At 41.4% G+C, this 25,544-nt stretch overlaps 1 protein-coding gene across 5 annotated transcripts in view; it reads right to left on the reverse strand.

Annotated features, from left to right (window-relative positions):
• Positions 1 to 281: 281 nt before the first annotated feature.
• farp2 (FERM, RhoGEF and pleckstrin domain protein 2) overlaps positions 282 to 25,544 on the reverse strand; it is a 30,364-nt gene continuing 5,101 nt past the window's right edge. For 2 of the 5 annotated variants that reach the window (XM_086281795.1, XM_086281799.1), the window contains 26 exons: positions 22,906 to 23,010; positions 20,227 to 20,269; positions 20,069 to 20,147; positions 19,597 to 19,694; positions 19,024 to 19,138; positions 15,210 to 15,357; positions 15,012 to 15,107; positions 14,755 to 14,918; positions 14,597 to 14,665; positions 14,388 to 14,445; positions 13,966 to 14,224; positions 9,342 to 9,526; positions 9,018 to 9,107; positions 7,861 to 7,994; positions 7,600 to 7,681; positions 7,272 to 7,509; positions 6,521 to 6,651; positions 6,369 to 6,437; positions 6,187 to 6,276; positions 5,967 to 5,987; positions 5,005 to 5,087; positions 4,265 to 4,383; positions 3,911 to 4,074; positions 2,053 to 2,160; positions 1,819 to 1,970; positions 282 to 1,735 (listed from right to left, as the gene is read on the reverse strand). In XM_086281795.1, the coding sequence (XP_086137921.1) occupies positions 1,642 to 1,735; positions 1,819 to 1,970; positions 2,053 to 2,160; positions 3,911 to 4,074; positions 4,265 to 4,383; positions 5,005 to 5,087; positions 5,967 to 5,987; positions 6,187 to 6,276; positions 6,369 to 6,437; positions 6,521 to 6,651; positions 7,272 to 7,509; positions 7,600 to 7,681; positions 7,861 to 7,994; positions 9,018 to 9,107; positions 9,342 to 9,526; positions 13,966 to 14,224; positions 14,388 to 14,445; positions 14,597 to 14,665; positions 14,755 to 14,918; positions 15,012 to 15,107; positions 15,210 to 15,357; positions 19,024 to 19,138; positions 19,597 to 19,694; positions 20,069 to 20,147; positions 20,227 to 20,269; positions 22,906 to 23,010 (2,994 nt within the window). In that variant the 3' untranslated portion in view covers positions 282 to 1,641. Of the gene's footprint in view, positions 1,736 to 1,818; positions 1,971 to 2,052; positions 2,161 to 3,335; positions 3,476 to 3,910; positions 4,075 to 4,264; positions 4,384 to 5,004; positions 5,088 to 5,966; positions 5,988 to 6,186; positions 6,277 to 6,368; positions 6,438 to 6,520; positions 6,652 to 7,271; positions 7,510 to 7,599; positions 7,682 to 7,860; positions 7,995 to 9,017; positions 9,108 to 9,341; positions 9,527 to 13,965; positions 14,225 to 14,387; positions 14,446 to 14,596; positions 14,666 to 14,754; positions 14,919 to 15,011; positions 15,108 to 15,209; positions 15,358 to 19,023; positions 19,139 to 19,596; positions 19,695 to 20,068; positions 20,148 to 20,226; positions 20,270 to 22,905; positions 23,011 to 25,544 lie in introns of all 5 variants that reach the window. The other 3 variants (XM_086281798.1, XM_086281797.1, XM_086281796.1) reach the window with 3 other exon arrangements.

Consider the following 25,544-nt stretch of genomic DNA (forward strand, 5'->3'; position numbering starts at 1 on the left):
AGAAAAAGTAAATTCAGTTGCTTTGAAAATGCAATGTGTACTTTGGTCCATGCTGCTTATCTTGACAGCAAGACCGCTTGCAAAAGAGATTAAGACTTCCTGGTTAAATAAAGATTAAAAAAGAAAAATCATTCAGGTATTTTTAAGTTGAGCATTCACCATTGAAACTATATACACATGACAGTAAATAAGTTTAGGTCCACTGAACCAAAAACATCTAACTGACGTCTTAAACGTAAAGTAGTAAACGGGCACCAATGTAAGCACAAAGCCACAAGAAGTCTGATTCAAATTATGCTTTATTTGTTAGGTTTTTAAATGGAATAACATGAAGACTACATGAGTGTATTCAGGAGCCTGGCCCTGACGACATCCTACACAATAAATAGGAATAACATACTGGATGTTAAGTGTGCAGCAGAGTCTGCCTCTTACTCGCACAGAATGCCTGATGGTTCGGAGATTACCTCCATCATCACTTTCTCTTTAAGCTCCAGAGGCGGGGAGGGGGAGGGAGGTGCAAGTAGGACTGCACGCTTGGCTTCACCACAAACACACACACACACACACACACACACAAAAAATAAACACATCACACACACAGAGCGACAAGATTCCAGTCTTCTTAAAAATATATAAACCAAATAATACCATGGATTCATGTAAAACACTACACTACTATCTGTGCAGCTCCCGTTCGTGTAAAAGTCTGACATGTGGCAAGTCATCCTCAAACAATTACTTAAAAATATGTTCTCTTTAGCTTTTAGAAGGAAAATCTGCAAATTTCACAAAGTAAACACTAGAAAAAAAAAAATTGTTGCGCAGCATGTCCTCAAGTAGTAAATCCCTATGGGTCATAAAAACAGGAAACATGAGATATTAAAAGAGAGAAACGTAGCACCAGACTGACCTTAACGCTGCCTAACTAACCAGGCGCATAAAACACAACAGCTCCCTTTTAAAAGTTTCAAACACTGATTGCATTCTCCCACTCAGAGCAAATAAAGCAATCAGGTCTGGCCTCAGAGTATAGAAAAATACTGCCCACAACAAATCCGCTTCCTCGCAGCAGCGTGAATTCCCTAAAACTTCCCAAATCATCGAGTCTCCCACTTGCTTCAGCATCTCATTACCTTCCCGTTCACCTCTTCCTCACTAATGCCCTCAGCGCTTTCAAAGTACAGTTTAGAGAGCACATACAATTTGCAGTACCTTCATTCCCCACATACTGTATTTCATCTGTATCCCAGTCAGTCCCGGTACAGTACTGTACCCAGTAAAGCTTCAGTCCTTCAGAAAACCTGAATTTAAGCCCTTTGTGTTGGTCCCATAAAAACAGCATCTCCCATCAGTCTATGCGATCAAAGAAACAAGAGCACAACATATGCAGGAAAAAAAAAAGCTCATAATGTACACCTCTCCCTTTCATTATATCCTGTATAGTGGGACAAATGTTACCATTTACATCATTAATCAAGCAAAATGCAGAGACCATTAGAATCAAGAAGAAAAATGTTAACACTTGAAACTGGCAGTATCTTTCATTTGTTAATGTTTAAATGTCTATTTCACATAGAAATGACACCGACAAGTCTCTGATGCCCCAGAGGCCCAGCCTCCAGATACACGACGCTCATTTCAGTTTCCGTTGATCTCCATGGGACCTCCTTTAGGTATGAGGAGGCTCATCCTGCCTGCAGTGCTGGCTGCACTTTTGATCACCTCCATCCATCTGTGAAGAGCAGACATGCTACTGTAATCTGATGGATGAAGAACTGCACGGTTGGAGGAATCAACTGACCTGAATCAACTTACCTTTCAAAGGTGTACTCGCTCTCTGCTCTGAAAAAGTATACGTGAGACTTGAACTGAAGTTTGAAGACGTACTCCTTGTGAATGCTGTCCGATTCCTCGGGCGTGCTGACCGTGTAGCCGAGCAGTGGAAGGCTAGCCAGCGGGAAGTCGTCCTGCAAACGAGACATCGACAGACACCTCAGTGACGTGCTTTTACGTGGGCTCGATCTTTGTCACAGATCTATGAGGGCTGACCTGATGTGTCTTATAGAAGAACAAGCAGAAGTTGGTGAAAACGACCCAGAGTTTCTGCCAACCGTTACTGTTCTTGAACTTCCTCAGGAGGTAACCCGAGAGCTGGTTCTACAGAGGAAAGAGGAGAAAGGAACAAGGTTAGACACTGATGATTGCTAAAATTAAATGGATTTAATGCTGGAGTTTAAAGTTTCATTCATGTGATCTGTAGATAATGCATGTTTGTGTGTTAATTCTAAGGTGAAAGAGTTAATGCATGCTGGCGCTCTGAAGGTGGAGTTTGATCTGTAGTAATTATAACAGTAGTTTTGTTTTGCTCATGCACGTCCATGTGATACACGGCCTCACTAACCCTGCGTTTCATCAACAAGTGGTTGTAACTCGGCTGTTTTTGCTAATGTGCTTCTGCGTTAGCTGCCAAGAAGACTATTCAGTTTGTTCACCATTACCATGGTGATTTAACCAGGTAAAGAGAGACCTTCCTGGCACAGTAAACTCTGGCTTGCCAACACACAGCCCTCAGCTCTGATTTGCATCTAAAAATTTGAAACCGCCACCATCTTAGTCCAACCGAGGAGAGATACAAGCATGAGCATATCAGTTCTTGCTTAAACTCTGATTCAGATTTTGATTTACAAAACCCAAACCTTAAAAAACAAACCATTTTTGCTTTCATGCTTCTGTTAAATTTTTATATAATTCTATTCAGTACACTAAGGAGTCTACCCAACAGGGAGATTAGCCGTGGAGCTGTTTTTCTTTCTGACACTTGGAGACTGAAATAAATATCTGGCATTTTTAAAATGCTAAAACACTTTTCTAGTTTTCCTGACCAAAGTGCTTAAAATTTCATTACCCAATGTGAGGCTCAAACACAACCCTTGAATAAAGAGTCTCAAGCTCCACAGCCTGAGGTAGCCTGGCTCCTTCGCTCTGCTTCCAACTTCTCAATCTGGTATTTAAAATATATGCATTTTCCGTTCTTCATTATCTAAATGCTCGTGTTGCCTTCATTTTTGCGTGCTTTACTTCTAATAATTCTTCTATTTAACATTATTTGTTTTGGTAGGAAGATCCAAACTGAAATGGAGACTTTAATTTGTTTTGAATGCATCTCCTGGGACACAAAGTAGCAATTCTAGCAATAAATTGACAAATAAGATGTTTGTATTTCTTGGAATTCCAACATCACTCTTCATCAATTCTAACTCTTTATGACTTTAGGGAGGGAACACGGTCACTGTGTAGCTCAGTATTCTCTTTCGGGTCAGTGGATCGAGTACCTGGTTCATGCGGAGGTAATCAGTGAGAGAGAGGTTCTGGTTTCGGTACCAGCAAACATGTGTGATGGTATTTGGTCTTTGGCCCTGACCGAGGAGATAGCGAGGAGGAAGTTCTAGTGAGATAGCCGGAGAACCGAAGACTGGAGGAGGTTGAAGAGAGAGAGAGAGAGGCGGGGAAAAAAGGAACAAGAGGGTGCAGAAAAAAGTGTTAGCATGTTAGCTCTGAGAAGTGGAAAGAAGAGCATGTTAGGAAATCCTTCAGGTCTGTGGGGTGAAAAGCCAGTGTCAGAGGAAGGTTCTTGCATGCACATAAAGAACAGAAGATGATCTATCAAGGAGAAATTGACTGTTAGAGCCTTAAAGAACTTAAAATGGAAAAAGGTGGAAAAAATGAGCATTTAAAAAGGCGTTAAAGGGTTCAGAAGAAAACAGAATGCAAAGCCATTTCCGCTCACTCCACTGATGCTGGTATGACGATGGGAGGTTTGATGTACGTGCTGTTGGTGTGTGTCGTGTGCATGCTGGTGTATGTAAATGGCAGTGTTTGCATGTAATTTGGGGCAGGGGAGGAGTACCTCCACAGCCAGGCTGTGGTCAGACATAGACACACTGGTGTTGCGATGCCAGCACACATGCATGGTTGTGTTGGCACGGTGGTGCGTCTGCTTGTCCAGTGAAGTGCGGGAGGAGTTCATGTCATCCTCAGACTCCTGCTCCAGAGAAACCTCGTCGGACGACCCTAAGGGGGGAGGATGGAGGACAGGAAGTTGTGTAGAGGAGAGGAGGGGGAGGGATTAACAGTACGTTTGGGGTGTTTGTGTCCAAACGGGATTTTCTGCTCACTAAGCTGAGAAAAAACTCAAAATAGCCACAAAAACACACATTTACACTCAAGGCTGTGTAGGTATCGAGTTTAAAAGAAAACTTACGGTTGGAGCGATCGCCGAGTCCAGCGTCAAGAAAGATGCTGGATTTCTCTTGAGACTTCTTGGCCATGTCGATAGCCAAGTTCAGATCCTCAATCCACTTTCCCATCTCCACTTTAGAGCTGAAATCACAAACAGACAAATTACGGCGTTGCGGACACATTTTTAGAGAGAACTGAGGATGATGTAACCCATTATTGGGATACTTCCAGTTTATTATAACAGGGTTCTTCGTTTCTGTGCTTTTGGCCTGAATTTGTAGAGATTTTAAATCAAGACCATAAGAACTTTAGAGATGTAAGAATGTGGTGATGTGGCCAATGAAGTCTGACAGGCCAAAAATAACATAAGCCACTTTACTTTGAGGAAAAACCCACCAAGTATTCAGACTACTATACTAACAAGGGCAGGTCAAGGCAAACCAGAAACATGACTCTTATACTGATGGAAGTTTACAGTGGATGGCTCAGGTAATGATGTTTATATTACAGTGAACACACATATTTATCACTCGTGCCAATAAAAGGAGCAGTATTTGACTGGATTCAGGCACCTGGTGTTTGCTGAAGGTTCACTTAGAACACCTGTTTGGATCTGCATTAGATTTACTTGCATTTATTTGATGTTTATTTGTGATGGTAATAATTACATGGGACTGGAAGTACATGATACACACAAATGTGCTGTTCACTGCATGCACAGTCACATGCCACTACTCCAACTTCTCCCCTTCCTAGTCTTACCTGGCAGCCACCACAATGGTCCTCTGAGCAGAGTAAATGGTGAAGCAGTGAGGCACCGACCATTCATTTTCACTTTCTTCTACCTATAAGCAGAAAAAGGAAACTATTAAAAGAAAGCAAAAATGCAAGCTAGATGGAGGAAACGGGTGAAATCCAAATAATGTTCTTCACCATGAATGGTTTCAGATCAGGAGCAGAAAGGGAGAACAAATGTAAAACGTCTGGAGTCACAGCGAGACCTGGGAAAGAGCCTCTACTGAAGCATCTATGTGTCTGGAGGTAAACTGTGGTGTGGTCATCTTATCTTTCATATCCTAATGATATCCATGTGTAAGTCAAAACACACATCACCGTGCCCTGCTGATAGTTCACCCTTGTATTTATTTGTATAGAATTATGAGTAGTTATGACAGGCAGAGGCCGACATGTCTGTGTGTCTTGAGTAAACACTGTATATTTAATTTAAAAAAAAATAAAAAATGGATGTAGCCATTAAGACATCACCCATTGATTTGTGATCATTTTGGCAGTCACCACCTCAGTGTTTTGAACCTGTACAGATGATGGAGGGGTGGATCTGACTGAGAAACCAGCAGAAACTTCTCCATCACAAAGTCGTCACACTGAATTATTCTTCAAGTCTCAGTTCAAGTAAAATAGCTGATAATTTAGTAAACATGTGTATTAGGTACACAGGAGTGAGAAGCAGGCTCATTTTCTCAGATTTCTATGCAGCATTACTTCTTTTTGGAATCAGAATCACTGCCCCCTGCTGGCCATTAGAAAGAATGCAAGTTTAGGCTTTAAACATTTGCTTCATGTTTCAAAAGCTGAGGCTATTTCCATTTCTTTTTATATGGAGTCTATTGTCTTGAGATGAGCTTTTTGCTTTTTCTACATGGGCATGGGAGGAAAGAAGGGTCGGTTTGGGCATCCAAGCTGGCAGAGCTCAGAGGACTTACCGGTGCATCCAACACTATGAGCTGCAGCCAGAAGCAAAGCAGAGACATGTAAAGTTAGGAGACCCTCACCCTCCCTTCTCAACACTTTGTGTGTCAGAAGAATTGGAGTACCTGATTATGAGATGTTAGCTTTTGTGTAAACCTAACTACAGAGTCTTATTGGGAGCTTTAATGGTTAAAACAGGATGGCAGAGGTTAAGAGAAGAGACTGCAGACTCACTATCATGCCATGAAGGGGCAGCTGTCCATGGACTTTGAACTGATTGGTTGCTGTAACACCTTTGCTTGTGTAAAGGAGCATGTCAGAGAACTGAAAAGACATGAAGGCAAAGATTAAAAAGTGCTAACAATGATTAGAAGCTTTAGACGTTAAGTGGAAGTAGATTTTGTTTTTAAACTAACCAGGAAAAACATCCTCTGCTGTAGCCCCTTTTTGGTGAGCTTGTACAAGCACCCCTCTCGAATGAACTCCTGTAATAAAAAATAAAAAAAGACAACCTTGTTAGATTGTATGCACTTATTTCCTGCACTTCGCTCTGTGCCACTGCACCCACCCTGCCTGGTGCAGTCAAGTTCTCGATGCCGATCAGGTCTCTCTGCAGCTCTGTGAGCTTCTGGAAATTCTCCAGCCGGATAAGACTGCTTTGAAGCTGAGTGGCTATCTCCGCCACTTCCTTCAGAGCCTCTGTATGGGAAGACAAATGAATAACCAGAAGATGATACATGGCAGACTTATCACATTCCTGCTACAGTGACGACTAAGTAAAGTGGAAATGATTTTCCACATGAATACCGTTTCCTTTGAAAGTTTTAATATTTCTCTTACACATTAATATATGATGTATTAATCTTGTCTCAAAGAATGAATAAAACTAGACTATTTCACTACAAACCTGCTTGTGATAACACTCAAAGATAGTAAATATACTGAAGCATTTCCAGATTAATAGCGTTAGTCGTAGCGTTTTCAGTGGGAGAAACGTTTGTCACTCATCCAAGCGTCTTTAGTGTCAGCTGACTGCAGCTTTCCCCACCTTATAAACTGTACATTTTCATAATTCATATTATACAAATGTACTACATATTATATAATGCATATGCAGTGAATAAACTTGTGAATACTTGATTGGGTGAAAGTAAGCGGTCTTCACCAGAGGGACAATGTGCTCTTGCTGCATGCTACCATTTGCAGTTCCCTTGCTTACTACTAGTTGATGCATTCGAATGTTACAAAGGACTGATGCTGTGAGATGGTGGGGTATTATCATCACCGTCATGACGTAAAAGAAGCTTTAGAAAACTCACCCTTGCAGTCGTCATAATCGCGGTGGGCAGGGGAATAATGCTTGCACAGTCTCTCCAGGATTAGCTTGTAGTGCATGAGTCGCTGGATGGGCTTGAGCAGGAATGTGTTGAGGGGCAGGTAGCAGACCTTCTGCAATTCAAACTCTTTGTAGACTGTCTCCAGCTTCTTCAGCCTCTTGGAGGCCTTCTCCAGCTCTGTTAACACTTCATCGTGTTTCTGTAGATAACTGGTGAATTCCTGGAGACCAAACGAGACTCTGGTCACTCTGTTTGTCAGCCAATTGTGAAAGAATAAATAAACATGTTAAACTAACTGAAGTTGTCCTACCTTAAGGGCACACATGTTCTTCAGCATCACGTCGCCAATCCTCTGGTAGTCTCCTTTGACATGAGCATTTGAACGCCCCTCCCTTAGGAAAAAACAAACAAAAACATGTACGGAGTTTCTTATTAGTGAAGCTCCTGCCTGATGAAATGGTGTTTCTCTCACTCTCAAACACAGAACTTTTTAAATTGCAATGACGTCACTCCCCAGTTACAAAATCCAACTTCCAAGGTACATTGAACACCCACAACCAGAAGCACCTACCAGAGAGCCAGTCTCTGGTCCAATTCCTTCAGGAAACCTCGGTGGAACTCGTAGATGGGGTCGATGTTGGAGAACAGGAGGGTCATCAGGCCTTCGGGCATGGCGTTTTCTTTGATCACAGCACTACGGAACCACTGGGAATAGCCAAACGCAAAAGTCCCGTTAGTACATGGGTGTGAATGAAAACGGCAAGTCTGGTTTAACGCTTGCTGATGCTGAAGAAAAGTGTCCCAACTCTTCTTCACAGCGTCCTTCCCAAAAGCAAATCTCGTCTCTATGTAGTTATTTAGGCAGCAATTCTGAAGGAGGATAAACTTTATGTCTCAGTAACCATGAAAATACACTGCATGTGTTGAATCCCCAGTGAAACCTGATTGCAAAAAATTCAAGTTTAGTAAAATTTGCTAAGTTTGCATGTGCAAAGTTTCATCACAGCTTCATTAACCATCAATCCAAAGCACTGCTCACACCACCAGAGCCCTGAACAAAGGCCATGCTAATTCACACTATGCTAGAAAAAGTACATGTCGACTACAAGCATAAATGCCTTTAAGGGGAGCAGTGTTACAACACATCTGGCTTTCTGAGATTTCATTCTGATGCCAGTGTCCGTCTCTCTCTCTCTCTCGTCATATATTGGTACAGAATTAAAAGCATGAGGATTTTATTCCAAAACTTGACATTCAACCTATGAAAGCACCTGACGCTGACTCACTATACATTAAGGAGAAATGGGAAAGAGTGTGTTCGTAAGATTAGCCAAAACTATTCTACAAACAATGGTATGGCATTTAAAATAGAAGGCCTTTTATTTCTTTATTGGACTTCAGAAAATATAAATTATAGGGTTTGATGCCAGTTTCGCATCTTAAGGACTGAAGGTTGAATTACCCAGTAATATAAAAACCCCAAGAAAAACATCCAAAACAATTAGCATCATCAATATGCAACACACTGAGTTAAACTCAATTTTACACATGGAAACACTGCATGTATTATGCAAAATGATATCATGTTAATAGAAGTTCATACATGCATGACACAGCAGAACTGCACAATTTCAGATTGATTACCCATTTTTGCTCCTACAGCTTTTGTTTATATATTTTTTATTGATTTTGTCCAAATGTCCTTAAAGTTTCAAAAGAAAAACTTACCACAGTGATGACCTCGAGGTCCTTCAGGTATGTTCGCTCTGTGGTCAGAATCTCTTTGGCAATGAAATAGGCCTTATCGGTGGGATATCGCTGCGGTGAGAGACATCAGTTAACACTCGTGCTGTCAAAAAGAAAACTCAAAACTTTTAAGCAAAACTAACTTTCCCTCCACTGAAAAAACAAACAAAACAAACAGAACACCCCCCCAAAAAAACCTCCCATCCCATTGTTAATTAGAGGGACTGAGTGAGTGAGTGAGTGTGTACTCTGTGCTTTAGGGTTGTGAGGCAGGTTGTTGGAAGGATTGGCATGTAAGAGGTGTACCTTCCTCCTGCCTTCCTCCTCCTCCTCTAGCCTGGCATTGCTGCCCACCTCGCTCAGGATGGGGCTTTGCAGGGGCGACGGGGTCTGGCCCGGCAGGCTGAGGTTCGACATCTGGAAGGAGGGCGACAGGCAGAGGGGACCTTTAGAGGCGACGGGGGAGAGCTGAGGGCTGTCCACCACTGAATCTGTGGAAGAGGGAAAATTTAAATTATAAAATGCTTATCTTTATATCACCTTATATTGTGTCAGATTTCAGTAAAAGGATAAAAACAAAGACGGGTTAAAAAACTAATTATACAGATTAAAAATGAGCTTTTCAGGGCAGAGCTTAAGACAACCAAGACCTCTGCGTGTAGTTGACCTCCTTCAGAAACTGTACGCAACTATTAAAATTGATCTTCATCCAAACCATTTTTTCCACCCCTAAATTATCTCATTTCCTATTAAAGAAAAAACAAAGCCACAGATTCTAACAAATCCAAGTTCATCACACACAAGCCACAAATAAAGGGAAGGCAACAAAGGTAAGTAATAGTTCCCACATTTCCCCCCCCCTGCCCTGGTTTCAAACGCCCTCTACGAGGAAGACAAACAGTAAGCTACACAGGCTCGATTCACGGCAGAGAACCGGCTCTGCTGCTTTTGTTCTGCACAGAAAATCAGGAGACAAAACAAGCAGATGAAACGCCAGGTCATTATCTTAACAGAGTCATGGGTCACCACAGCTGTTCTTCCACTTCTATTAGAGAGGGAAGGGGGGGGGGGGGGGGGGAGGCTGGGAGGAGAAAGAAAGAAAGAAAAAAAAAAAAAAAAAAAAGACCGCTCCACGACTCACTACTCGACCCGGAAATAATTGCTCATGCAAAGAGTTATCAGGAATGCGGCCTGTCTGGAGGGCAAACAGTTGTTTATAGTTTATTTGAAGTGCCCCCACCACAGGGACTGACACGAGGGGAGGAGAGGGAGCGGACGTCGGGCTCCACAGCGGGAGGATGGGGGGTTTGCTGTGGAATGACTTGGCACAAGGCCCGTCCAAACAGAGAGCGCGAGCACACACACACACAGCTGGAATTAGGTTGAGGAATCTTGTGTACAAGTCCGACCCAACCCCCAACAGCATGTGCATCTGTTGCCTCAAATATGACGGAAAACTGCTGTATATCGAATTCTTCCTCTAATAACGTTAGCAGGATCCCTGGAGTGTCATGCGATACACTCTGAACACACCAGGGAGTGGTGTCAGTGTAGGATATTAATGAGTCAATGCAAACATTTTGGCTGAATGACAGATTTGTGCGCAATAAAAAACTGATTTGTAGTTGTTCCTGCAACTAAAACACCGTCAGGATACAGCAGCAGATATATTATATGCAACATACGTAAACTTCATCCTCCACGTTCTTGACCATTAAGCTAATATCCAACACCAAAAGGGTTTGTGTTCCACCATTACTACTCCTTTGAGTTTAATCTGCAACTTTAAAGAATTTTAAGTCTGACATTCATGGTACCCAAAAGTGATTACTTTATTCTTTAAAGTAAAAACATACAAAACATTAAGTACAGGCTGTTTATGATTAGTAAAAATATACATGTTCAGGATTAAGGTGTGATTACTTTGTGTCTAAGTGCAGGTTAGCTGGTTATAATTGTCAGCTAGTCGTTAATGAAAACTTTAGTTAAGTGGGAAGAATCACATGGTAGAAAAAAATAAAAATAAAGAGCCATCAAGACAAATCCTCCAGATCAGAAAACTCTGAAGCAAAATACGATTACTCCATGGTGACACAGAAACACCCGTCCACACCCGTGACTGCAGAAACACTTTGGGTGTGTTTTGCCCATCCTTCAAAATGACAATGAGGACAGATGAGATTTACCCATCTGATGTCTACTGATTACAAAAAAATAAAGACAAAAAAAAAACTGCATTGAGGTGCAAGTGCTGCACACAACAAAGGAGATTCTGTAAAATGTACAGAAAAATCAAGTAGAATTGAGTTCGGGCACATTAAAGAGATGAAAATCAAAGCTTGTATCATCGTCATCTTAGTTGGGTTAAATGTAGAATCAGCCCTTACAAATCCTTACACCAGATATATCTCAGTCGAGCAAACATTACAGGGAAATATTCTGTCCACACTGATGTGTTAATAACCTGACATGCCTGGATTTTTCCTATAAAATTACTTAGAAATGTGCAAAAAACCCCAAAAAACAACCCTGTTTCCTAAAAAAGTTATCAAAAGGATTTCCTGTAAGTTTTTAGGTCTGATCAAATGTTTGAAAAGGTGCTTCATTGCTCTGCTTTCATTTGTTAATCAAGAAGTTTAAAACACTAAAGCCTTACATACAAACAGGTGATACATTCATTCTGTAGAAAGTGGTGCTAACGGCGCACTTAATGGCTCATCAGTACACCGTTTACATTCTTTTTTTTTTTTCATGTTGAGCTGAGTTAAAATGTTAGCTGGTGTTGGCTTTCTAAAAATATAATTATATAGACATTCTAAACCTATCAAAACAAAAGAAAACTACCACAGCTGGGGATTTTGGGATGTGAACAATGCTGACTTTCGCCAGCAGGTGGCAGCAAGGTACAAGTGGGGCAGGGAAAAAAAAAAAAAAGACTTAATGGCATGCCCTGTGTTTTTTTTTTTTTGTTTTTTTTGTTTTTAAAAAAGGGGGGCTTTAATATTCATTTGAACAGGGACTAATATTGGTTTCATTTTTCAACCCTGAGATTAGACACAGATTACCATCTACCAGAAAACTCTACACTGCCCAGTAAGTGCCAGATATTATTTTTAAAAACAAACAAGTAGTTAAGAAGTTAAATGCTTGTTAAGTACTTTAAGTACATTTAGCTCATTTTTATTCCAACCTGTAGGTCAGGACAGAATTTTTTTTTAAAAAGTAGAAAATTATTAAAAATTCTGCATTACTTACAAGCTTAAATTATCTGAAACCATCATCTCAAGTGATCAACTTTACACACAGAAGAATAACTTTTCCATTAAACACTCACTATTCAAGTGGAAGGTAATTTGGATAACTTGTCCTATGCTAATGCGTACATTAGCGTTTTAACAGGAGTCATGTTGTGTCTTAAAAAGATAAAGCTTCCAAAATAAATGCTTTTTTCCAAAATGCATTTCAATATTTTCTCTTAAAAGGCTAAATGTTACAGAGAAGACAACTGTAAAAGAGATGGCATTCGAGGCTCTCGTAAAAATAAGAGCCAAATTCCATGAGAAGATAGGAATGATGTTAAAAATAAAAGAACCTCCTCAACCAGACAAGGCAGGAAATAAAAGCTAAGATTATAGCACTGCCTGCAACTAAAGTTGTGTATGGGGAAGGTCAAAGTGAAATGATGTGGTGTCTTCACTGAGAAGCCTCAAAGTTCAGGTGATGGCGATGATGATGAAGAAGAACCCATCTTTTTCAACAACTACAAACATCTTTTAAGTGCTGGTTCAATGGTGAAATGTGCCGAATTATGCTTCAGTAGGAAATCTGCCATGTAGCCAAAAACTCCTCTTAACCTTTCACATAACCAGACGTGCACCTCTTGAGAAATGCAGCCCGCAGAGACTGATGTGGAAGGTTATGGTGTAGGGTTAAGAGGAGTTTCCGGTTACCACACAGATTTCCCGCTGAAGCATAATTCAGGTAATATAATGTCATCTCTACATTTGGACAGCCCTAGACTGTCTTCAAGTGCTTTACATTTTAACATGTGGGGATCCAGAGGGGTCTGCTAGTGTCAGAGCCTGCAGATTGTGACACTGCAGGAGGAACCCCTCGATTCCACTGTTTCCCGTCAAAGGATTGCTATAAAATAGGTTCTGCTCAGGGGGAAGGACGCTGTCAGAGCCCCAGTCGGAGTCTGAATCTGAGCTACCGTTCCCTGAACCCTCTGTGGCAGTGGGCGGGTAGCTGAGCTGCTCCAGCTGCTCCACCAGGTCACTGAACTGCACCGCGGAGCTGCTCTCCGAGCGCACAGAGTACGCTGGGAAGTTGACCATGGAGCTGGCCTCCGACTGGATGTCAGACCCAGGCAGGCGAAGCGAGGAGGTGTCAGCGCCTCCGTAGCCCGCTGACATGGACTCCCCTGCAGAGCTGAGCCCCAGGTTATCCAAGGAGCTGCACTCTGAGCGGTTGTTAACCAAAGAACTAGTCTCAGAGTGACCTACAATACTGTCAGGGAAGGGATTGGGGTTCCCATTCAGATCTTCAATTCCCACACTAAAGAGCCGGTTTTTGCTAAGCTCAAGTTCCTCCATTAAATCAAAGTTATCTACTTTATCCTCCAGCCCATAAGAGTAGGCCTCAACACCCCCGGCATAGAAGGAAATCTCAGTGGGATCGTCATCAATGAACTCCTCAGTAACCTGCAGTGGTGAGCTGGACAATGAGAACATGGGGTTCTGTTTAGTACGCAAAAGCTCTGCCTCAAAAGCCTCAGGTGTAAAAAACCCCGTCCTCTTCCCTCCACCCCACTTGGCCCCACGCTCATTATCCTCATTGCCATTTTTGGAGGGCTGTGACTGAGCAGTGCCACTCTCTGAACACACAAACAAGGGGCTGCAGTGTCCTGCTGCCTGATTGCTGGGGGCACCTTGAAAAGCGTAGGGTGACGGGGAAGTAGGCTTGATGGGCTCTTCCTTCGGAGGGCTGGGGGGTCTGGTGGCTTGCAGAGGGGACTGAAGCTGCTGCTGCTGAGAAGGTGCTGGAGACTGACTCAGTGCGGTCAAAGGCTGGGGCTGAGGTTGGCGTTCTGTTAGCGGGAAAACGCTAGGGATGTGCATTGACTGGAAAGTCACGGCTGCGGAGGAAGACGAGCCCGGGAACCTGAGACTGTCATTGAATGAAAAGCTCTGAAAAAAAACAAAGCAACACAGAAGAGAGACACAAAAAACAAAAAAACAAAACAAAACCAGAGAGGACAGCAGAAAGAGATAAAGGGAGAAAAAGATCCGTGTTAGCTTATCCATTAACCAAATCTATGGCTGTATTATCACCACATGTTGCAGTATTTACCTGTTTTGGCACATCGGTTGCGAGGGATCGAGCCGACATTCTTACTTTACTGTTCCTTCTGAAAGAAAATAAGATCTCCATGTCATCTTGTAACAATTACCGTTATGATTTTATGCAGATTTCTCTTCCAGTGGATGCTTAAGAAGAATTAGAAAGAAACGGCTTCTCTTTGTGATAAATTGTGTGTCTAAACTCAAACACACACATACCTCTGGTAAGGGGTCCGCTTTGCTCCATTTTCCCTGACATATTCCACAAGCTGCTTCTGGGTCCTTCCGCTGGCAGAAAGAGTTTTAATTAAACCACTTCAATGTACTAAACCAGTAACAGTGACACATGGCATTATTTTTATGTCTTTAGTCAATACCTGTATCTGAAAGAGGAGCCTCTAGTGAAAAGGACAGCTTTGGATTTGGGCTGTGGGTGGTCAAACAGTCGGAAGAATGAGTGGTACTCAACGCAGATCTTCCAGAAGACTTTGCACTGGTCTCGACTGCCCATCAAAAATTCAAGAGTGTCCTGATGGGGGCCCTAAAACAAAGATTAATAAAAAGCAGAATGCATACAGCCATCTGGTCTCAGTGTATATGAAATCTAAGATTGAAGGACACTGATAACACTTACATGGACTTCTGGGTGAAGCTTGATCAGGAAACGTTTTCTTTTGAAGCTCAGTTTGCGAATCTTGGACCAATTGAAGGTATTTATTTTTGTGTGGCCCTGAGAGAGAAATACAGGTGGAATAAAAGACAGACACAATCATCAGTAACACTGTTAGGATATATGCACAAGGAAAACATTTGGATTTAGAGCAGCAGTCACCTGAAAAACCTGCAGGCCCATGTGAGCGACAGAGAGGTTGATCTTGGTGCCTTCGCGATCAGCTGCTGGGTGGAAGCGGACGCCGTACATTTCCAGTTTACGGGCGATCTCTAGGATCTGGAAGTCTGATTCAGCAGGAGTCTGCCCCCTGGTATCAACAACATAACAGAAGTTATTAATACTCACTGTAACAGCAGGTCCTCTACGTGCTGTTCTTACAGTGCACAGGTGGAAGGGTTCCTCTCAGTGGTCCACTGACAGGTTCAGATTTATGTGCACATAAACAAACCCTTTTTTTGGCTCTACGTTCTGTGTAACGTGCTGGCTTTATACACAGCAGATTTAACAAACAGGAGAAAGATACTATGATGGGCCTAATGTAGAGTAGGGCCCGTCACAGATTTGTTTCCTGCCAAATTCAGTAAATAAAAATTACTGATGTGTTTCAGTGAAGGAACTGAGACCTCCCAAATAATTGCATTAGCACTGAACAAGCTAGATGCCAATTACACCCCATTATGGCTTGTTTAGCACAAAGACAATGCCTCTGTTAATCACAGTCAGTGCTTACACTACAGATTACAGCCAAGCAGCTCAATCGCATTTGTTGCAACAAAATTGGGAGATGAGCTAAAAATAATAATAATAATAATAATAATAATAATAATAATTTCAGCGCATTGTCAATAGAATCACAGTCACCGACTCAGCCGTGACGCTGTCATTCAATCCAAATGTACAATTTTGATCAGGCGGAAGTTATACTGTAAATGTCAAATTTACTGATATGAATGTGAAGTCGTTTTGTGTTAACAGTGTTCCCACGTAGTTTCAGTCCTTGGGAACACCATTTTTAGCTTTCTGGCTGTTACCGATTAAACTTGGGTGTTTAAAATAAAAAGCCTAGTGCCAGAGGGCTTAAAACGCTGCTTTTTAAAAATCTTCCCATCCGTGTAGTGAAATGATTAAAAAAAATAAATCATTTTGTAGTATCTCATGTAGTGTTTGTAATTTAGCAGCTTTGAGTTGCTCTAGATCACTTGTATAAACACACCAACATGTCACCTTACGGTCTTGTGATTCACATCTTCCCTTAATCAAATTAACTGTCTACCCCATTAATTTATTAAATTATTTCTCATCAAGTTGGGCAATAATCATCTACAGCATTCAAAGTGTTCGGTTTAACACTACACTATAAATACGTACAGTTAAAGAATAAAAAATAAAGTTACCACATAAAATTGAAACCGAGCACGACAGCATGAACTTTAGAGCGAGCAGCACGACCTTAAATCCCTTATAATTTCGAGGATTTTAGTTATCTAAAAATGGTGTGATTACAACCAAACAGCATGTTAGAAAGACATATCCATCCAATCATCACAGTCTTCTAATTTTGTTCATCTGTTAAGCAGTTAAATCTCCTTAGGGCCCTCCCCTGCCCTACTGGCCTTATGGCTAATAGACCGGCCAGAGCAAAGGATTAGGCCAGGGAGCTCGTTGCTTGTGCTTCCACGCTGGCAACCAAGGGAAGATTAGCAAAAGTCTTTAGAGCTGCCTAACACACTGGGTTGAAAAGAGTCCCCATTGGCCACAGGATAGCACTGCTTTAGCATGGGAGCCAATGATGGGAAAAGTGGAGTGAGAGGTTTTGTAACACGCTGAAAACTGGGAAAAACCCTCACTGTGGTTTGTTTAGCAAGAACACTCAATAGTCACACTTCATTGACCTCATTACAGTAAACCGTGTTAAACATCATTAAAAGAAAAAGAAAAAAAGTGCACTGCGCCTGGGTGCTAAAGTTTCAAGATCAGTTTTCAGGAAATGACTATTTATTCGAGCTCATCCAGAAACAAACACCTGAACAAATAAACATGTTGAATAAGTCTCCAGCATCTTCCTACATAAGGGTCTTATTTCTTTATAGTCGTACAAGGCTGGTTGAGGGCGGTCACACTAACAAATTGTTTTCACACATGAATTTTAAGCTATTTCGGGTGAATATGTGTTTCTTTTTTCTCCTCCCCACATTTACTAGTGGCACACAGCAGGAACTGGCATGCTTGAGAGGAGTTTGCACTGCTGGAAATACTCTGTGGGGCTGTCTGGGTAACGCATGCAGCAGGGACAACATGATTCCCAAACGTAGCAGTGAAGCCTCAAACATGCTCCTCTACCAGATGTTTTGTAGAAAAGTGCAGGGCTACAGTGCAGTGGAAGAATGGCTACAGACAGCCAAACATGAGTAATCACATGGGATGGTTTTATGTAAAGCTTAGGAAGTGACATTTAAACACATTTTTATGCCCAAATAGCTGGAACCCATTTAGAGAACGGGACAAAATAACCAAGAAACTTTATACTCAACATGCTGGAGTGTTTAGTCAAATGCTGAACTCACAGTGACTCTTTTCAGAATGGTTTATGCATGTCTGAATAAAACCAGGGAGACACAGTAATGCAGAAACTCAGATGTCTGAAAGAAGCAACACTTAACAGGCTGATGCGGGTGTTACAGTTTCCACATCAGCGAGGGACCACTTCGATCTGAGTGACGTAAATGTAGTCATCAAGCAGAGAGCGCAAGGCTCCGTCTGCACGCTCCGTCTTTAGGCAGACTTGGAAAGAGACAATACAACATAATGACTGCTTGCCTGTGGTGACTGCAGCTGTCTGTTTGCAGCTGAGTATAACCCCTGCCTGTCAAACCAACAAGGCTATGAATCCCATGTCTTATATAGGCCAATGGTACATTCCATACAAGATGCATCTGGATTTTTGGGGCTCACTGCTTTGGTTTTGTTTACTTTGCAGAAATGCGTTTCACAAACAGTCACACAGCCTTGATGCGGATTCTGCAACATGTGCTGCAGACAGCACAGAGCGCATTATAAAAACACAGCCAGAGTCCATCTGCTGGAAAAATTGTGCGATAACAGGCTTGCACAAAGCATACTTCTCAGCATGTTTCAATATTAGAACACGTACACGCTGATAACGACAACATGTGTCGCCAGCGGTGAGCTATGATCACCGACTGCTGGGTTGAAGCAGGGGGAAAGGAGCTAAAATGGTTCGTTTCAGATAGACGATCGACTGTAGGGTAACCCAGTACAAGATAAAAGAAACAAAACCTTTTTGCTGTGACTCATGCAAAGCTCCACAAGAAGAAAAGGTCTAAATAAATGAGCCAGTACTACAGTACGTGCTGTGCGTGTGCACTTTTAAGAGGAAAAGCTAAAAATCATTTGTTTAATTTGAAGCTTGCATCTCATCTGCCAGTGAAATAAACCCGTGCTATTTTTCATCTACCAGTATGAAAATTCAGCTTCTTATCATCCATACCAATCATGGTATCACAGTGATCGTTTGCATTTCCCCTGCATCCTCACTGCAGGCCAATCTAACAAACCCACAATATGATGGCAATGCCTGGAAGCGACTTCGATGTCACAGTTAACTTGTTTCAAATCGCCTCAACATGTGGTCATCTGGAGAAAATAATGAACTGCATTTATTCTCAGAAGTGCACAGTCAGCAGCTGCATCAGAACAATCTGCAGGCGGCTGGTCTACCGTGAAAGTCGCTACATGACCGTCTGAAGAAGCTGAAAGTCTGGCTGACTTTAATTTTGGTAATGACATCAGGAACAAGGCTCGCATCCCTGTTTACGTTTACAGGTCAGATTCAAGTATTCTGAGTGCGCGAGGAATGCGAGAAAGGAAAGCAGCCATAAACCGAACTACAGGAGTCAGACGGTTAGAGCAATTTGGAAAAGAGGGAGAAAGATTTCACTTAGACAAAACTTACAGGTGCCTGCGATGGAGCTCCATGATCCGTTCTTGTACTTTCTCTTGGTAAGGTAACAGCTTGTTTATCCTCAGGTATTCCCTGTCTGCTGTGTCATCGTAGTCGCCGATCTCCGCTGTGATTTATGGAGAGAAAACGAAGCGAGACTACGCTCATTTCAGGTTTTAACAGATTGTTTCTATTCTTTTCTGACCTGTAGATTTGCTGTTACTTTAGATTATAGCTCACAAATGATTCCCTACACAATTTGCTGCAAATTACCATAAGAATTGCTTTTTGAATCTAGACATTTGCGCTTTCTCATCTGGTCTCTTAATACCATTTTACCATTTTTAAAAACCTTTAAGAGGAGGTATAACACACTGAACCCTGGGATTTTTTTTTTTTTTTTTACAGAGTATAAGAAAATACTGAAAAGAACCTTTTAAGATCTGTGGTTTCTGTGAACAGGATTATGTTCTGAAACAAATCGAGCAAACCAGTTACTAGAGATTTTACAAGTGCTCTTACTACTGCATAATTTAATTTAGTCTGATAACACTGTCGGCTTTAACAAAAACAGAAAGAACTTACATTGGACAAGGTGAGAGGCCAGCAGGGCACCAGTATTTTCTGTGCAGATCAACCTGCCCTCCATCAGATCCCTTTTCATTTGCAGGGAGAATAAATACCTAAAGGAGAGGGGGGAAAAAAAGCATGTGCACACACACACACACACACACACACACACACACACACAGTCATAAGCTAAGTGTCCATCTATTTATGTTCATGAGAAGTAAATAAGCACAAACTAAGCTCATCATGGATTAAGCATCTTTAGGAACCTTAAGTGCCATTTAAACAAATAACTCTTGGAAAAACAACGATCACAAAGTTTTTAACTGCAGAAAAAGTAATTTTAAAGAAGACAAAGCATAACAGAGCTTCTATTTAAAAAAAAAAAAGGAAAAAAAAAAAGGGGGAAGAAAAACAGAAACCATGTTCCTCCAGCTCCTCAGGTAGAGATAAAAGTGATATTCAAAAGGAAATTACAGTCACTGACCGGGTGTACTCCTCCTGCAGCTGACCCGGATCGGGGGGAAAGAATTTCACTGACAGTCTAAAAAGCGTATTTGCTGGTCCTGTAAACGCACAAGCAGATTATCAATGCCCAAAACACTTTATTAGGTGGATTCAGAGCTAAGAATCAGCCTCACTTACTTCTGACTTGTTTTGAAATGGGTTTTGTGGGTTCCAGCCAAACCTAAAGAGAAAAAAATAAATAAAAATAATAGAACATAATGTGAACTATAACTTTGACAGGTGGTGGCAGGATAACTTCAGTGACTCCCTTGTAACACAGCGACTGTTTGCTGCTTCAGCCCCATTTGAAACAGAAGAGAGATGTCACAATGCTGTTGGCAAAACACTGGCTTCAGTGTAGGAGGCTGCTCAAGCCGTACATCTGGGGCTGATTGAGGGAGGAATGCGCTCGATCCAGACAGACATACTGAGAAATTGGTATCAGCTGATTGCTGCCTGAATTCTACTCAATTCCTAGTCACACATGTGCCAGTTTGTATATAAATTTCTATTAAAAATGAAAAAAAGCTTTCTGGTTTCTGCTTCTACTCCAATTCTACTGGCTAACCACACTTGAGCAGGCTTTGGTAAATGGTCAGTGTAGAGCATAAAAGAGGGATTACATTTGCCAAAACATTCCTGAAACCATCAGCTATCATCTGATGTTGTTTTAAGTTTAAAAACAAATAAATACATAAATAAAAACCTGCATTTGACCTGGATATCCCATAGCTACACTTGAACTTAAAAAAAAAAAAAAAAAACTACCCACAAAGACTGACTAGTAGCAATGGGCTGGTCGAGGAATGTCACTGAAATTTAGAAAACATTGGGGACATCAACTATAAGGACAACATTAAAGTTAGCGTCAAGCCAACTACACAACCACTACGCAATCAGTGATGGGTGTGTCGCTCGATACGTGGGCAGGATTACATCAGCAGACTCGCTGATTGGTTCTGGAAGTGTACAAATGCATGTGTAGAAATAATCAGAGGCAAAGTACTGAAACCATATCTATGGGAAACCCAACGAAATGAGTAGAATGCAAGTATTCCAAGTATTGATTTACCAAACATGTAATAAGCAAACCCTTCAAACACACGAGCTTTTCAAATGTGCCAATTTGAGGCTTATTCTCATCTTACTCTGCAGCACTGAATATCTGAGGATTTTGGACTGTTTTCACAGCTTTTTTTGGTACGTCATTTAAAATCCCATGGTGCAGTGGTTTACACATTTGTCTAACAAGCAAAATATGCCCAGATTGATTTTGAGAGGAGACATAAACCCCTTATTGTTGCTTGAGGAAGGCCATCCAGTGTAAAAATCTGCCAAACCAAGCAGGATTTAGAAACTTCAGATATGTAGTGCCATCATGAAATTTGGGGGAGACTACTCCTTAAACAATACCTGAACGCCACTTTGACCATTTTCCCTTCAAAGTCACCTTGTTCACCTGGAGACCTTTTCAGGTTCTGCTACCTTTCTGAAGTCACTCCTGTTTGAAAAGTTGTACATTTTGGATTTCATCCAAGTTCTCAAATGTTGTGCAGACAGCAAACAACAACAACTCTACTTTCATGCCCAGGATCATCGCTGGTGATCAAACTGCAGTCCACAAGATGTTCGTGGAAGAGTCTGCAGTGCATGAGGAAGATTGACGCTATTAACCCTCTCCCCATAAGTCACAGGACTTGTTTAGCTCTGCTTTAACACCCTTTGGCATCTGGTGGAGAAGATTCTATATAAGCAGAAGTAAAACAATCAAACCAATGCTATTCACATGAAGTGCCTCTCATTGACTTCCACACATTTCCATTACAGCCATTAAATGCAAGTTTAATGGATGTAGAGGAGATCAGGTGAGCAACACAGAGCCTCAAGATCAACGAGACTGAACAGGACCTCTGGAGTGATATAGAAACAGCAGAGGTGCACACAGGGGGTGACCCCGTGGGACAGATTAGCCCAATTCAAATTAGTTTTTGGTTTTATGAGTACCGAATTCAGTCCTCACAGCTGGGAAGCTTTAACAAAGCGAATGATTCATGACTCGGATGATTAATCATGAAAACATTTTCCAATTATTTGTTAAACTCTCAATATATTATTATTCTTCTGAGTAAGAGCTTCCTGAACGATGAAATAACTGATGAGGACACAGCCGCTACTCCCAAAAGAATCTCAGTGTGTGCCCTGCTGGGTCACCGATAGTTCATGACATCAGCTGCAGCCAAGCTTCCTTCATACGCTCAGTAAAAATTCACTATGCGTAAAAGATTTAGTTTGTTAATGGAAGAAGCTCCTTTAAAAACCAGACTGCAGAGCAGCAAACGTAGTGTATATTTAAACACTGTATAGTTTTCAGTCCTCGGAAAGCTGAGCGTACATGAGCAAAGAGGCCGGTGCGTCTTATTAAACAACACTGGCCTCATTCTCTTTGAAGAAGATATATAGTGGGCTCCATAACTCCTCTCTGCTGCTTTACAAAAACTGCTAGGTGGTCTTGAATTCCACTTATGTTTCTGGAAGAGTAAAACAATGGAAAGTCTGACATGTGTATATGAGCACTGCTGCCAGACAAGTTAAAAATATTCCAAAGTAATATACTACTCAAGTCCAGAGAAAACACTACCTCACTGTTTGCATTGCTGAAGAAGAGCAACTAATGACTTATAAGTCCATGTTGTTCCCCGAATGCCCATCCTGTTGTCATCAAGCATTTTAAAAAGTTTGCCTCAACCAATCAGTGCACAAGTCAGCTCCTCCATGTCCAATGTGTCCGCTTCAAACAGGAAATGGAGATGTACGTACCCAGTTCATCTGCATGTTCTGAAACTCGAGGCCAAAGTAATCACTCTCTATGAGGTTGCCTCTGTGGAAAACCTCAGAGAGAAGGATCTGTCCAAGAGCCTTTGGCTGAAAGAAAAAGAAGAAAAGCAGAAGAATTTCATCACTATGTCAACACAAAGATTTCAGAAGTTCTGTGACAATAGATCTTATGAGAAGCGAAAGTGCATTGCTTTAAAAGACAAAATATTCACAAAGATTCCACAGATGGAGAGCATCATCAAAAACCAATTTCAACTAAGCCCGAAGAGAACGAGGACACGCTTGTGTTCAAAGCGAGCGCTGAATAAATGCCGTCTGCCTGTGTGGTGCAGAAAATATTCGCAGCTGTAAATGATCCACTCCATTGTGTGTTTTATGGTTGCGTATGTTCCATCTGTCGATTTAAATACTTTTTCTCGACTTGGATGAGTGTCTGAACTTACTGTATTTCGCAGTTTATCTGGGCCTGAGAAGTGTGCATGCGGGAATTCTGCACAAGTTTACCATCTCAATGCTCTGGGGTTTGCTTTCACTAAATGAAGAACTAATTACTATGTATGAAGAACACACTGCACTTGAGGTTTGGAATCCTAGCTTGCGATTTTTTGAGAAAATTATAGCCTGAAACATCTGGTTGTAATGTAAAATAGTATTTTTAAAAGCCTTATAAAAAGTACTGCTTTGCATTGGCTAAAGTAAAGGATTACAACTCAAAGCATGCCAGGAGATTTACTGTAGTCGGTCTTTTCATTACTTTGATACAATCACATGTTCTGCATTCAGAAAATCTATAAATTGCAGGTGAAACCTACTGACACAACATCCATAAATTTAGGAATCTCTTGTAAAATTCCCCCTTTTTCCACACATTCAAGGTATCTGATTCCAGCTGACCTCAAACGGAGAACAAAAAATGGTGTGTTAAAATACTTTGTCTGGGCTGCCTTTGAGTGCAGGCCAAACATACGATCCAGACAACGTCAGCGAGATTTTTTGCGCAATGACTCGGGAGCCAAATGTAAGGAACGCTTTGAGGTATTTTGTCAATTTGACTCATTCAGTGAGTGCTTCATTAACAAAGTTATTAGAGCAAAACCAAATCTTCCCTGTGGTTAGACAATGTTTCCATACACTAATCCTCATTTCTTCTCAGTGTTCTTGAGGTTTACCATGTACACCTCATCCTGTTACAAGTCGGGGGAAATTCAGTCTAACCAGCAAACAAAGTTTGAAACCACACTGTCAAACAGCTACAATCAGCCTAATCACCACACGATTAATGTTTAGGTTTAATCAAACAGAACTGAGGCCGCTAGTTCGACAAGAAACCCAGAAGCAGTTGGCAGGTTTGACCTGCTGAGGATTATGTTCTCAATGCAGTAGCCATGAGCAAACTATTTAATGCCATCTTCTTTTTCTTGGCACTTTGTCATTGTGTTACTCATTAACCCTCTGCTGGAATTGTGAACGTGTGTTTTAAGAGCACAGTAAGATCAAACTTTGACATGTAGCATTATCTTTTACAGTCAGACAGGGAGGGATAGCATTTTCTCATTGACCCAGCTAGCCTCTTTGCTAGCTGCCAGGTGAAGCCAGGCAGCTAGCAAAGAGGAAAGGGTACAGCTACTGCACATCATTCCCCCCCTAAGAAAGTTCTTTCCAGCATCACTGCAGTGAAATTCCATGTAGCCCGCAGATAATATTTTCCCCTCAACCAACTTCCTCTTATGCTGTCCAATTTGGCTTATCTCTCTGAAGTCACTGTTTACTTTGTGGGCACACACTTAAATGTTGGCAACCCTGCAGCAGTTTAAGTACAGCTGAAGTATTTTACAGTGGAACAACAAAAAAAAAAGAAAGATAAAAGTAGATGTTATGAAAAATGCCTGAATTTAAAAGTTTATAAACTACAAATATAAATTGGCCAATAATGTACCAAAAGCAAACATTTTGGTACAAAAGCAGTCTTCAAGTTCAGACAACTCCAAGAAGCAACCACAGTACGAATGAAGTTTTACACTACACAGACGTCAGAGTTAAACGGCTTAAAAATGAAATTGACTTTTAGTCGCGGTTGCCAATAAATCCATATTTTAGCTGTTGAATCACATGACTCATTCTTTTGGAAGGGCCTGGAATCTAAACTGGTTCCAAACTGTCCAATCCATTTGAATTGTTTGCCTCCGAGCTTATCAGCTCCTTTATCAGTGCTGGCTTATTTTTCCTGACAGTTGAACATTGCAACACTGTGACATCAGTATCATGGTGGTGGAGCTTTTGCACACCTGAGTCATATGAAAGCCTTTAAAAGAAACACTATGAGTTCTCAGAGTCATAGATAAGAAAACAATTGTACCGACCCGTGAAGGCCTCTGACACAGAAAACTGAGTTGAAACTAAATGGCATGGGCATATCCAGCCCCGTTTCTAGATATAAATATCTTTTGAAAGCATGAAAATCTACTACCAAAATTGGCCAAACTGATTAAAAATAATCCAAATTTACTTTGCTGTTTAACTCCACCTTTAAATGTAATTTATCAGTTCTTCTTTGCCACTAATGTATCATAAACCAATGGGCGGCACCGCAGAAGCCCTCCTGGCATCTTAAGTAAAGTCAC

Source organism: Aulonocara sp. 'chitande type north' Nkhata Bay, linkage group LG23 (genome assembly GCF_057382095.1).
Source record: "Aulonocara sp. 'chitande type north' Nkhata Bay isolate Kocher_YH1m ecotype deep benthic linkage group LG23, A_spYH_male_GT1.1, whole genome shotgun sequence".
In the NCBI taxonomy this organism is placed as follows: Eukaryota; Metazoa; Chordata; class Actinopteri; order Cichliformes; family Cichlidae; genus Aulonocara; species Aulonocara sp. 'chitande type north' Nkhata Bay.